The following is a 14,327-nucleotide window of genomic DNA, read 5'->3' as shown; positions in this document are numbered from 1 at the left end:
TAACAATCTAACATTACTGCTATTTGATTCGGAAATAACAAATATTTTCTAAAATAAAGACCATTCTAGAATATATACAATTTATCGGGAGTCGGGATAGTTTGAATGATTTTTTTAACACTTTTAAATATTCTGTGCTTACTACCTAGAAAATCAACTATGCGTCTTACGCTAGATCGGGCAGATACCAGGGACATCCGATATTAGTAAGACTATGACATTTTCGATAGTTTTAATGTCAACATAAACAGCTATATGTGTGAGTCGATACATTCTTATAAACTTACCGTCCGTTTGTATTTGAAGTGTACATAATTCATTTCAACTCTTCTAAAAGGCGCATTGCATAATGATACAATGCGATTTGTTTACTAACGTCGGCACGTGTAAGTCGATAAAACGATACGTTCACGTATACACTATCAGTGTGGTGTGCATGACTCGCTTGTAACTATCCTCGTCTCTCAGACGTTTCATCTGACGGTGACACTAATATATCAAATGAGGAAGCATCTTCGCGTAGGTCAGGTTCAAGGTCGGCGGCGGCATGTCTTATATGTCACGAGGGTTAGGGGGCGAGGGGGACGCCTTATGCCTAGCTCTGCTGCATTCACTATCACTAGAGTCTAGTATAGTTTACCAATGTTATGTCATTCTATCTGCACGGCTCTCGAGAGTCACAGGTGTCGAGATCTTAGGTTTTAAAATCTTTCTACTTATTACTGTATTCTGGGTAATTAGCATATGTTTAAAAACGATATGAATATTAATAACGCTTTAAATCTAACACGCTCTGTGGCTTTGTTATGTGCGACCTTCACAGCGGTTTCCTTATGACACATGTGCCCGCGTCCTTGCTAATTACGCGTTCAAAGAAATGAAATATTTAATTACGTCGGATGCAACAAACTTACGTTGCTCTGTAAGTGAATTTCGATCACATTCAAATAATATATATATTATATTGGTTTCAATGTTACTTCATCTATAATCATCCTCACAACTCAGAAAATAAGAAATAAGAAGTTTACTCACAAATTTGAACACATAATTTACATAATAGATTTCTGAAAATGGCTTTTTAAATAAAATAATAAGATATTTTATAAAAATATTTAATTTTTATATTTAAATGTAATATACCACTCCAGATGGGACAAAGTCGACTTATTATATATACATATACATTACTAATCTTATTTATTACCTAATACCTAACTAAATTGTCCTTTCCCTATTCCCACCCTTTCCTGTCACTTCCTTTTTACCGCCCTCCCTATTCCTAAAAAACCTAGGTTGACAACGCATCCTTAACAGAGATGTTGCGGATGTCCATGGGCTACGGTGGCCACCAAGTAGACCGTCTTTTCGTTTGCCACCTGGCACATAAAAAAAACTAAAGCTATTCTGCTGTATGGTATGCGATGTCAAGTTATTTATTAAATTAATTAATTATGCGTAAATATTCATACAATAAATAGATTCAGTTAAATGAATGCTCCGCAGAAGCGTGATAATTGTCAAAAAGAATTCTATAAATTATATAATGTGAACATTTATGATAATCGGATTTATATCAAAAATTAATAAACAATATTACTATCTGTGATAATCTATCTAGTATATTGCATATCCTAAATAACTGGTAGATTGACTGACGAAATGGTTTTTACAATGTCCAAATTATATATACATATATATATTATTTACTTTTTATGTTTACGTTAAGTTCTATAAAATTATAAATATAGTTTGCAAATTTTTTACAAGTTGTTTTTTTTTTTGCTTCAGCTCAGTGTGCTTAGTCCTTCTTGACATCACAGCACACGGCACACGGAGCGTTAACACGTTTTTATTCATAAAACCTCGCACGTCATCGGTTTAGTGAATGAGGACGAGCAGCGTTTCGTGCGTATTGCGAACGAAACTTGTAATAATCGTAATGAGCTTTGTAAATGTTTTCGAGATTAACACGTGTTGCCAGCCGAAGGAAGATGAAGTGACCGGCATATGCATGCAAGAAGAATTTACTCCCTAATTAGGTTTTTACAATAACTTACCTACATAATATGTACACTTGTCACGTTCTTCTGTTGTGTCATAGTTTCATGTAACTAGTTATGTCTACTACAAGTTTGCATTCGTCATTCTACATACGATGCTTTTCACGTTTTTCATTAATGAGTCCTCGCATAGCGCCCATGAATGTGACATACACACATACACATCCATAAAAAAAATCTCGTACGTATTTGTCAAACGGGATTCAACGCGGAAGGCAGTCATTCGAAATGATTTCTTTCGACTGTTTTGATCTCAATTAATAAATAAAATATGCAATAAGTTAGACAGTTCAAACAAATCTACTTGATGCATAGATATGTAATTTTTAAATCTATTCCCGGCCATGTATAGTGATAGATACCTTCAATACTAGAATTATACACAAATTAGCCGTAACTAGAAATCGATAGCCCCTGGCTTGTATTTCGGTTCGATTATATTTCCTGATCTGCTTTGTGAACGACTGTGCCATTTTGTCTGCTTTGGCTTTGTGTTTTGTCCCAAATCCATCCCGGCATTAATTCCCAAATGGCACAACTGTACAACCAAATCTCTCTATTATACCAACTTTCACGTTTGCTCATACACTAATAACTCACAATATTATGTTAAAGTTAGCAAGTGTAAGTATAATTAAACGAACTGCTGTTTCCTTGAACGAGAGTTAGAAAAGTATGACACCTGTCCCGTGTAACTATAAACAAGGCAAAGAAAATTTCATAATATACAGAGTTTAGACTCGAGCATATCTCGTTCTATAAGAAACCACCTTCGTAAAACTTTAACTTCCTAGTTGATAATTAGATTAATTTAAGTTACCCAAAGAACAACTTATTAATATTTTTAAAACAAATACGCCGTCTTTAGCGCTCGCTGAAAACTACTACGTTTAGTCCGAGTTTGCAGAGTTACACTGCATACTGAACGTTTCCCGTTTCTCACTCATTAATCTTTGTTAATACTGTACAAAAACAAATTTATTAAAAACTATTAACGCTCCGTTTGTATTGATTGATCTAAATTTTAACCTATTGATTGTCTCGCTTATATAATAAACATAAATGAATACGAACAAAGTCTACAAATTATTAAATATACTTATATCATATAAGTATATTATTAAAATTATTTTAAATTTACACACACGCACACACACACACCCCACACACACGCGCGCGCACATTTATATTTAAATTCACAGTCAAGAATTTCTTACAATATACTTACCTAGTTCATAAGTATGATTATAACTGTATAATACTTTTGTCACTTGTTATTGTGAACAATGATATGCATGTAAGAAACTTTCAAGGGTCTCAATAACGTGCAATAGAAAATCTCACCTGTCTTTCCTCGTGTTGAAGACTGATTCCATAACATAATACAACTTAAACTTATCAGTTGAGATGACAATATGTGTTTTAGATAATATATGCGCATACATCAACAGCTATTGAAACTTCATTAGATCTGTCTCTTTGAGAGCTGGACTCTATCCAAATGACCAACATCCCTCTTACTGTGTCTACATCAGAACCCTCGTTACATAAATATGATACACATGTCCTGTAAGGAGATAAAATATATTACGTTCATGCTAATCCCTCTGAGATAGCTCTCTAAATGATTCGGCTTGAATATTCACACGCAACTATTAGTACTTAAATAAATGTTACATTCTGTGAAACGAGAGCCTTTATTTATATTGATAGAGGATTTACGTTATAATTTTTCTTTGCTTCTCAAAGTCACAGCTATTTTTTTTTATGTCATGATAATTATAAAGTACGATTTTTTTCATGTATAACCGCGAGACTCGTAGGAAATTGTTTCCTTATATAATTATTTAGTTTGTTTTTTTCTTGTTATTTCCAACCGATCACGAAAATGAATGTAATTTATTTGCAGACGTTAGTTATGTGATTTGGAGTTCAAAATATTAATGAGTGTAGTTACGTCTTCGGTGAGAATATAGACTTATTTGTTGTGTAATACGAGTGGAAAATTAGAAGTATGTTGAGACGGAAATTTCATTGCAATTGCAAGGGTTGTTTGTAAGTTTGGGGGGCTGAAGCCGGAGCGATTCCGGCCGCTCGCTGCGTTCCTTTATCCGTCAGTGAAGGCCTGCGGGCGAGCCGACTCGGTCGCCATGGCACGCGAGTACACTCGTCTTCATGACTTCTACTTACAGATGCACGATCTCCAGCCGCCGGCCCCTCACTACTATTCTTACGACTTTAAGTGAGTTTTTATAACGTATTTATCTAAGGATATTATTTTATAGTGATTCTTTGCGAGTGTCTCGGTTTGTTCTGTATTTTTTTTGTCGTCACCACTCCTGGCATGTTTTGTTTCTCACACACTAAACAATTTAAATATTTTAAATCACTTCAAAGTGTACTTTTTTAATATATCAATATTGGGTTATTCTATATTTATGACTATATTACGTATTATAATTTGGATTTTGTATTTAATTATATTTTATATATGACATAAAATATTAAAGAATAATTTTTCAAGTGCGTCTACTGCTCGCACTAAACTTTTTCGTAATCCTTGTAACGATATATCAAAGATATTTTTTCCTATTTGAACATTTCATTCAATAATTTAAATGATAATTCTTAATATAATTTAGATAAACTTCAAATAGTCATATATTTTTTAAGTGTGATTAACTATATGTAGAATATAATAGTAAAAGTTAATTTATCGATGGACAGCGGACAGTTATATTAAGTCGATGTTACACACTATTTAAAGGAAGGTCAGCAAAATAATCTCAATATTTTAGTCTAAAATTTTTACTTATAACATAAGCAAACTGATTATATTTTTTCAATAAATACATATTATTCTATATAATGATGAAAAGGAATTTATATTAATTTGAGAATGATAACTTTTCTTTGTCATGTACATTTTCTTTATAATTTAAGTGAAATATTTTTAAACGATCGTAATTTTATTTAACCCTACTTTCTGTCATGAATGGGTTTTTTGGAGATTTGTACTTTTTCAAAACATATTCGTGTTCATACACTTTGTATCTAAAGTCCATAGAGTTCTGTCGGACGAGATATATCTATGAATTATCGTAATCGTATATCCAAAACTAGTCTGCCCGCGTCACACATCTCGAAGAGTTTTTTCGGCTTAATGTTAACAAAATTTACAAAAAAAAATTTTTTAACAAACATTTCAAGATATTATCCTTATGATTGACTATATTGATTTAAGTGAAAAATTAACGAAACATCGTTTTGTCTTTGAATTCGTTTTGTGTTAAATATTAATCAAACGATGCGTGAAGGCTTTTACTCTAAGCTCCATAAAAAGTTTTTGTATGCTACTTACATATAAACTAAGCGCTCTTCTGTACTTACTCATCGATTTAAATGTGTTCAACTAGAAAACTTATTGTGTTACTTCGCAGAAATTGAGTGAAGTCTGCGACACATAGTGTGTCGCTGTGTAAATAGAACTCTATACGATACTAACTCTGATAACTTTATCGATGGTAGATACACGTATATAACATGTCTTACAGAAACAAACTAAATATTTTTTTTATAAGACACATCGAAGTTACTGCTCAGTGTGTCGTTTAAAGTTAAATTTAGTTAAATATTAATAATACGCCTGATGGAGAAATGATTTGACAACAATGTAATAGGAGGGGTGCGTTTGAAAGGCTATTAGGGAGATGATAGCTTGCCAGGCAGCTCTCAACAGGTGGCACAGTGAGCTGCTGTCATCTGTACGTTGAGGCTTAAACTGAGGAGCATAATAAGTCAAACGCAGCGTCTAACTGATATAGGATCTTGTGACACTTTCTTCAAACTTCCGGATTTTAATTCAAGACGTCCCGGCGACGTAACACGTATAGGCTTTTCAAATAATTTTTATAAATTAAGGTCCCGTTAATAGTAAAACTCGTTAGTAGCCGCCTGCCCTCTTAAAACGGATAATGTTTTCAATATTCATTACGAGTTCTATTTCCCGATGCAATTAATAAAACTGATTATGTTTTAACATGTATACACACTAGCTAATTAGCCGCTGCCTTCCGATTTGATTAGTGTGTGGAGTAAGGGATTACTCTCTGGATATCCAGATACGATTTTCCCATTGCTTCCATTCGCATCTAAAAATGTTCACAGTCAATGATTGGATTAAGGATTTTAGGAACCTTTACAGACTGGTCCTGTAATTGTATATTCTGCGAGCAAGTCCAGTTGTACGGGATCAGTATTAAATCTATTATCCTACGTTGGCACTCTTGATATTATATTTTATGTACACCTTCATATTGTCCAGACCCACCCATATATTCGTTAGCGCCGCTTGACAAACCATTCTTGATATTCCTTTCATTGAACTGACGGACTATTTATTTGATTTGTTTCCATATAGATGCAGTTAATAATCTTTAAGGTGTAGTATATTTTTGGAAACTTTAAATCTTTAATTTCCTCGAACTCACAACTTAAAGCTAAATTATTATAAGACTTTAGTGTTGTTATGAAAATTCCCAGCTGTCATATTATTTGGAAGCTCGCTATTAAATAAATAAAATAAAGAGAATTAGTTTGTTTATTTTGTTATAATATTTAGCAAAACTTTGACATACATGAGCCATGTTTAGGTGGATTGAAATTAATCAAATATTATTCACATTTCACCTGTCTTCGGTTTAATAGTTTTTATTTAATTTTACTAATTCTTTTATTTTTTACAACCCATGTACATGGACAGTGTTCAATGCACTAGACATTGTATCAAAAAGTTCCGTTTGATTCAATTCAACTAACTTGAAGCTAAAATTCCAATAGTAAATATTTTAAGTTAAACTCGCAGATAATACTAAAGAGATACCAATGAGCTTTAATAACCTGTCGATATTTTTTAACTTAATTTTAAAATGAATCACAGTTCCTTGTATTAATTGAATCACTCGGCGATCCGATAACATTTTTTTAAAGGAATCTTTAATAATGAAACATCTCACCTACTGCCTGACTATAGACTATATTTTGTAAGGTTATCAAGTTTTATTAAGAAAACTTATTATTAATTCAGGCTTCAGCGTACTTTTAGGGTTTCGTTAAAGAATTTAATATCATTATTTTTAAGCTATTGCTATGAATGCGTTTTATGTATCAATAATCTCATTATCTTATCCTAGGAAGGTCGTCCGTAAGGTATCCTCAATGCCACTAAACACACCCAGGGTCCTAGTTCGTCCCAAATACACTACTAAACGCCAACCTCCCAAAATTACACAGCATTAGATCTCCTCACATATATTTCTATGCTGTGGAAAATGATAAATTTTATTTCAAAAACTTTTATAGATGATATTACTTACTTGACTTGGAAATCCTTAAAACTTAAGTGGACTTCATTGATATATCTGTTTCATCCACACCTTCCTGTTCACGCCCCGGCTTCAACTCTTAATTCCGATTTGTATTAATAAATTAACATATTCAGTTACGCAGCAATTGGTTTAAGTCATACTTATTGTAAATATTCCTAATATACTAATGTCATGAATATTTTTGTTCAAAGAATGTTTTAAATATGCATAGGTACATTCACAACTGAAATGCGTTTGTGTACTCCACCCTTTATATTTAGTCAGATGTACTTTAACTGTAACATGTTAGTCTGAATCGTCTAAAAATTGTTCACAATTCTAAAAATGATATTATCTATACGTTCATGGTAATCAGGAAGCGTTTTTAGGATTATTATTTGTCTTGATCGTGGTGTATCTGATATTGTGATCACAAAAATTGTATCAGGTCGTGTCAGTGTAGCAAAGGGACGGTTAGTAGAAGAAATACAAACTGCATTCCCGTAACCGACGGCCGCGTCGATGTTTTAATCAGCACATTTGAATTTCAATTCAAACACCTCAATGTCTTAAGCGCTGCAAACGTAGTTTTTAAATATTTAAACTATACCGAAACTTGTTTTACGAAATCTTTCGTATCATAAGAACTACTTGTGGTGTAAAATATAAAGAGAATACATTTAAAAAGTCAAACGTAACTTCCTTTAAATCTTGAAGACAATCTTCTCATCAATTATATGATCATATCCTGAAAAAAGTTATAATATTTATATAGAAAAGGTCACGAAATGTCCTACAAACTAACATAACATCTTCCCCAAAATAATAAATATACAAAATAAAATCTCTTCAGAAACGTTTCCAGGAAGAACAATGATCTCCGAGCTGGTGCATACACGTTTGTCCGAGACGGGCGATCACCGTAACAAGTCAGATAAACCCTTGACACCATAACAATAAACCGCTACGATGGAAATTTTATTTTAATTGAATAATTCTCATCTTACTTCATAATTGATTGTTTCATTGACACTTCATTTATAACATCGATCCGTATTGGACGTTATTAAAAGTGAAATAATAGTTCCGCTCTCACATTTACGTTATATGTTTTATTTCAATTAAACAAATAGTTCTAACAAAACGACAGATTCAAATTGGCCTTTGTGAAGCGTTTCATAGCGAGGAAATGATTTAACGAACGTTGAATTTTAAAAACGCTTGCGTATTTCGGTAACGACACAGCGTTCGAAAGCACTTGCAAGAAATGTTGCATAGCTGATAAGCGATATCAGGACCGTTACAATACCTCAGTCGAGCAACAGAAATGTTTTTAAACAATACCAATTATGACGCTAAATATTTACCCGTTTTTTTACATAATTATTATAATATTTTCAACTAGATTTTAATGTTTATCATGTAACGTTTTAAACGGATTTAGCTCGCCGAGGTCCATCATTGATATAACCGAGCCTCTATGAACCCGAGATGCCTTTGAGAGAAAACAATTTAATTATAAAACACTTCTATTAATATATCAGTTCTCTTGAATTTTTCAAACATTTATAAGTGTTCAAATTTACAGTATCGCATATCGCAGATCGTGAATCGCGTGATATAGGTTTTTTTTTATTGTAAACATACAAAAATTTAAATTTATTTGTAACTAATCCAAACTGTCCCGCCTGTGTGTGTGTCCTGACGGAGTAACATACCGCCTAACTTTTTAGCTGAACGCCCCTTCGCACGAAACACTGTCTGTCAAATATTCAGATGCTATGATTTTCTAAATCTATAACAATGACGTGAACTGGTGGTGTAATTTTCCTCAAGAGCATTTTCTCTGCGTGTACCGTAGTAATGCGTTCTGTGATGTGTGATTATAGTAATTATTCCCGTCCAAGGTCAACTCGGTGCCCTCATAGTACTCTACAGTATGCAATATAATGCAATCGATTGAATAATAAAACGCAGCGTTGCTGCATACGTGTGTATGAATGTATGTATGTATGTTGGTCGCGTCATTTGCTACTACGCACTTTCATCTCACACTGCTAGAGTATTTCTTATTATTTTCCTAAGTTAAGTTATAAAAATAAACTGTTGGTCGTAAAACGCGATTACCGAAATGAAAATCTAACGATTTAACTGTTGGTTCAAATAAATATTTTTTTTTGTATAACTTGTGTTATAAGTAATTGTTCTGAAAAATGCTTCTTTCTTTTTAAACTCCACAACTCATTTGTTCGGTTCATATAAGTAGAGGCATTCTAATATATGTCCCTACAGACGGTTCGCATGCTCTTGTTTGTGCACACTGGATTATATATAACTTTTGCATGTGCATGCATAACCTTCATGGACGTCCATCTGTAATGAAGTCTTACGGCTGCCTCTCAACATTCATCGTAACTTATTACTATGACGTTATCTGTCAATTAAAGGTCACGAAGGCCTTAAGCTTATTTGCTATAATTTAGTTTATACGATCGGATCAGACTAGTGTGACGGTCTGTTACTTTTGGATAGCAGAAACTTTTTTTTTCATGTAATATACCAAGCAACAGAACTATCAGGCATTAGGCAAACAAGAGTACAAGTAAATATATTTCGCCTGCATTGAATAAAACTGAAGGGTTTCGAAACAATTAATTATAAATTTTAATTGGCGTTAACACAGCGTTTCAACATTGTGTTTTTTTTATCAGGATTAAAATGTTTCAAACTTAGAAAATCAACTGATAATTGGCCAACTTCGATGTTATCCGTTGACCTTTTTTTTTTATGAAATCCATATTTTATAACTTTTGCTGAGAAGTCTCCGGGACTCTGAACTTACACGAAGTTTTTCTCTGCTTCGTACATAACTATTACTTTCACGTTTAACAATTATTGTTAAAGTTTCAAATCGTCTTTTTGTATATGCTGATAGTATTCCTAAGTCAGATCTGTAACTTATAACTGTATGGGACTAAACTTATGACGCGTGACTAAACTCGGCCTTGTCTATTAATCTGCCCCTTTGTGAAATTGTGCCAATCGACGCTTGTCTATTGCTGGACGGAAGGACTTTAGACCTAATGGTAACAATATTAATATATTTATATACTGGACTGTATTTTAACAGATAGATATTGATTTTTTTTATATAGTTTTCGTCACATATCTTTTACGATGACTGAATTTTAGGATTGTTGAATATTTCATTTGCTTGTATATATATATTTAATATATATAGGGACAGCATATTAGATCGAAGTATTCTCATTTCCAATACAAGAAGTCTGAAATGAATCTCTGTATAACACACACCGATGTCCTTGCGAGATCGAATCATTTACTGTTTATAAATTAGGTATCATATATATATCGAGCATTGTATATTCCTTCCGTCCTTTAAGACACAGTTCATGATCGCGCTATAAGAGCATGTACCTAATTAGATTTAACCAAACTGGAGAACAAACGTCTCGTAAATTCTCTAACACAACTGTTATTAATCTCATTAGAAATGTAATATATAAAATTAAATTAAATTCAAATTTTCGCATAAAACCTGTCGTTTTGTCGTTTTTTTTTTTATTGCTGAACGCACACGGTCGCATCTATAGAGCTTTGGAAATATTTTAGTTTGATACAGTTCCATAGAAATCTCGATATTTTACCTATACAAGGTGTTCCCTAAATTCAGTCTGTCTTTAATAATTAAATTATCAGTTACTTTTTATATTAATCTCAATGAAACATAGATGATTGCTATTGTAATAGTTTTCGTCTCTTCCACCTCTCCTGTTTGTCAAACGCATTTTTCTTCAATATCTCTGAAAGCCCTAACACGTTAAGTCTTCCGTGTCATCTACTGAACAAATCTCCTTCCTTCCGGTTGAATATTTTTAGAAACTTTAAAGTTTGGACTCAACTATTGATGTCGATAAAACCAAGTACAGTAACTTGAAGAAGTTAGAATACTTTTTAATATTTATTAACCAATGTTTGTAACACCATCGGCATAATATATAGTCGTAACCCTTCCACCTGAATAGCTTGCAGACGACGCCCTACAAAACCACAAGCCATAAGAGAGCGCGTTCGTAAACTACAATACAAACTTGCCGTTTGATGTTGCGTTCAGAATATAGGGAATCATGAATGTCGCTGTTCGACCTGATGTGGTTCGAGTATTTGGACAAATTTCTAGAATATTCTTCGGATTGTGAGATGAAGCGTGGGCGAGGGGGGAGGTCGTGTAGGGTGCTGCGAGGAGACCAGCGGGGTGCGGGGAGCCCGGGCAGGGGAGGGAGGGTAGCTGACTGAAGTAGTGGTTTGTTAAATTAATTAGTTTTATTGTATTAGCGGGTTGGCATCGATCGTGACGCGAAGCCGTAAACTGCACGTTAAATGTAAACATACATTGAATTTGAAGCAGGTTCACATATAAAAATATTACCCGACCCCGACGCACCAGCGAGCCGCTGGACATTTGGATATATTGAAAAAAAAATTTTTTTTTATCACACCTTTTCATTTTGTAAATATTATAAAAAAAAATATGTTAAATCTGTGACATCCCGAAACATTTATTCCATTACGCGTCTTTTATGTATTCACATTTGATTTGATTCGCCTCTGAATTTCAAAACGGATGTGTACTTTGATACATTTAAAGTGAACACCACTGTCGTATGCACTGAAAATCGAAAAATATTTTATTTTTAAGTTGAGGATTGTTAGTTTTTAAGTTCGGGCGACACCACTTTGATATACATATATATGAATTTGTATGTACGTATTCTGTGAACTCATTCATGCGTGGAAATTCAACTGAATCTTGTATTGTTTAAGTGGATTTTTGGAGAACTTCTTGCGTAGGAAGGAGTGTTCCGGGCGGGTCTTAGCGCTCCGCCCCGCCCGGCGCCGCCGCCCTCCTTGAGGTCAATTGATATACACACATATATATACAGAATCACTTATTTATATAACAATACAGTCATGTTTGACCTCACATAACACATTACGTCTGTATATCAATAGCTCGATACGTCAAACAATCTCTTCTACATAGTAGACATACATAAATATTTTCTCTGTGTAGATCCTACTATGTTATGTCAGTATCAGATTTCTTTAAAAAATCCCATAATCGTATTTGAATTGCCGCAGCAGGTGACCGACGAATACTTTCCCTTCGATACCTCATCATTACCACGAGTACGCAACGTCACACTACTGACGGATCGTTTGCTGTATTTATTCATAAATCTTACCACTTGTATTGCTACGTTCACAAACGTCCTGCAATAGTGTAGATTTGTAGAAAATTTGAAGTCGTACTGCATTTTCGCGGCGGAGATCGCCTCTGAACTGATTTATAAGAAGTTGTGCAGTTTGTCGTAATTACTACAAAGCCTCTGGGCTATTATAATATACTTAGGCTCTGCTTCTGTGCCGTAAGTTCTGGGGGTTACCGACGAAAAGTTTCGTTGGATTTTTCTTTTTTATCAATCGAATTGGTCCAATAGTGATTTATATAAGTTCAATTTTAGTACTTTCCTATATTATATAAGTTTCAGAATTGATACTTCATTTGTTTATATGGTTATTGAACTTATATTATATCCTTATAAACAAATTAAATATTAATTCTGAAACTTATATAATATAGGAGAGTATTTAAGTTTATTCTCTTTCATAATTATCATAACGAGTATTAATAATACTGATTACAAATTCAGCTCTTATGTCGTTTGCCGTTATTGCGTACGATGTAAAAAGTCTATAAAAAATTAGTTTTGATTAATATATTTAATGTAACATGTTAATAATCGCGACACTTGTAATGCGATCCGAGTACACAAACTGTGAGATCCGTCTATCAGCATAGCTGTTGTTGCATTGCGATTTTGTGCATTGTTTTGTTTCTGTACAGGGTTTGTGCTTAGTTGTATCTCTCGAGTCACATGTCGCTGCACGCACTCCCGTTCCATATATCAGCTTAATAGAAACGCGATAAACACAAACAGCAGCCGATGACACAGATTCAGCAGCACACCGTCACAGCCTGTCTGTCTGTCCCGACAATTACATGTGACACTCCCTTTATACCATAGATAATAGATATTTTGATGACGAGACGAGCGGAAAATTATAGTACGTATTTATAAAACAATAAAAAACTTGTAGCTACCGAAAAAGTAATTCCATTTAAATATGTACACGCGAAAATCATAGATATCACTATGTATTAAAATCTGTTCGTACGCTGTTACGTCGTTAGTGTCAATTCTCATATTGATTACGATATTCGTCCGTCGACTGTTCAAAAATGAAACGTCAGTGTGACCGCGCTGATGTTTACATACGTGTAAGATATTGTTCCGTATGTTTGGCAATCTCATATCAGAGAATTCTTTCTGTCAATGTCAAGGCCGACATTTTAGAATTCGTTTAAAAATATTATAAATATTTTCATTATTATTAATTCACCTTTGCGTAATAGTTAATTTTTTTTATCGTATATGTACATACGTGTTACACCTCCCTTATCGCTTTATTTTTAATAAAATGACCGTTAGCCACTCGCTTGTAGAACAAACGTTGCTTGTCCGTAATAATTTCTCCAAACACACCTGTAAACAGCAATATCGCCAGCTCATAGGGAACTTTTAATCATTAGTCAGGAGTGGGAGTAATACAGAATATGTAATTCCTTTGCAGCTACAGTATTTGAATATTACATGTCCTCACGATGTTATGTCACGACAACGATGATCAAATATCTGTTTGCCATTGAAAATGAATATATTTTGAGAATTTTATACGAATGCTTTTGTTGGATCTACGTTATGCGAAACTAATCCAATGTAATATCTATTTATATTTATAAATACGTTAATCT

General features: G+C 33.5%; 1 protein-coding gene across 4 annotated transcripts in view; it reads left to right on the top strand.

Annotated features, from left to right (window-relative positions):
* The window catches only part of LOC116778126 (protein cycle), a 32,323-nt gene that overhangs the window by 11,372 nt on the left and 6,624 nt on the right, over positions 1–14,327 (top strand). The window contains exon 1 of one of the 4 annotated variants that reach the window (XM_061526054.1): positions 4,194–4,305. The exons of 2 other annotated variants lie outside the window; for them this stretch is intronic. In XM_061526054.1, the coding sequence (XP_061382038.1) occupies positions 4,214–4,305 (92 nt within the window). In that variant the 5' untranslated portion in view covers positions 4,194–4,213. Of the gene's footprint in view, positions 1–4,193; positions 4,306–14,327 lie in introns of those variants that run through there. One more of the 4 variants, XM_061526053.1, reaches the window with a different exon arrangement.

Source organism: Danaus plexippus, chromosome Z (assembly GCF_018135715.1).
Source record: "Danaus plexippus chromosome Z, MEX_DaPlex, whole genome shotgun sequence".
In the NCBI taxonomy this organism is placed as follows: domain Eukaryota; kingdom Metazoa; phylum Arthropoda; class Insecta; order Lepidoptera; family Nymphalidae; genus Danaus; species Danaus plexippus.
This window is presented reverse-complemented; position numbering and strand designations above follow the sequence as displayed.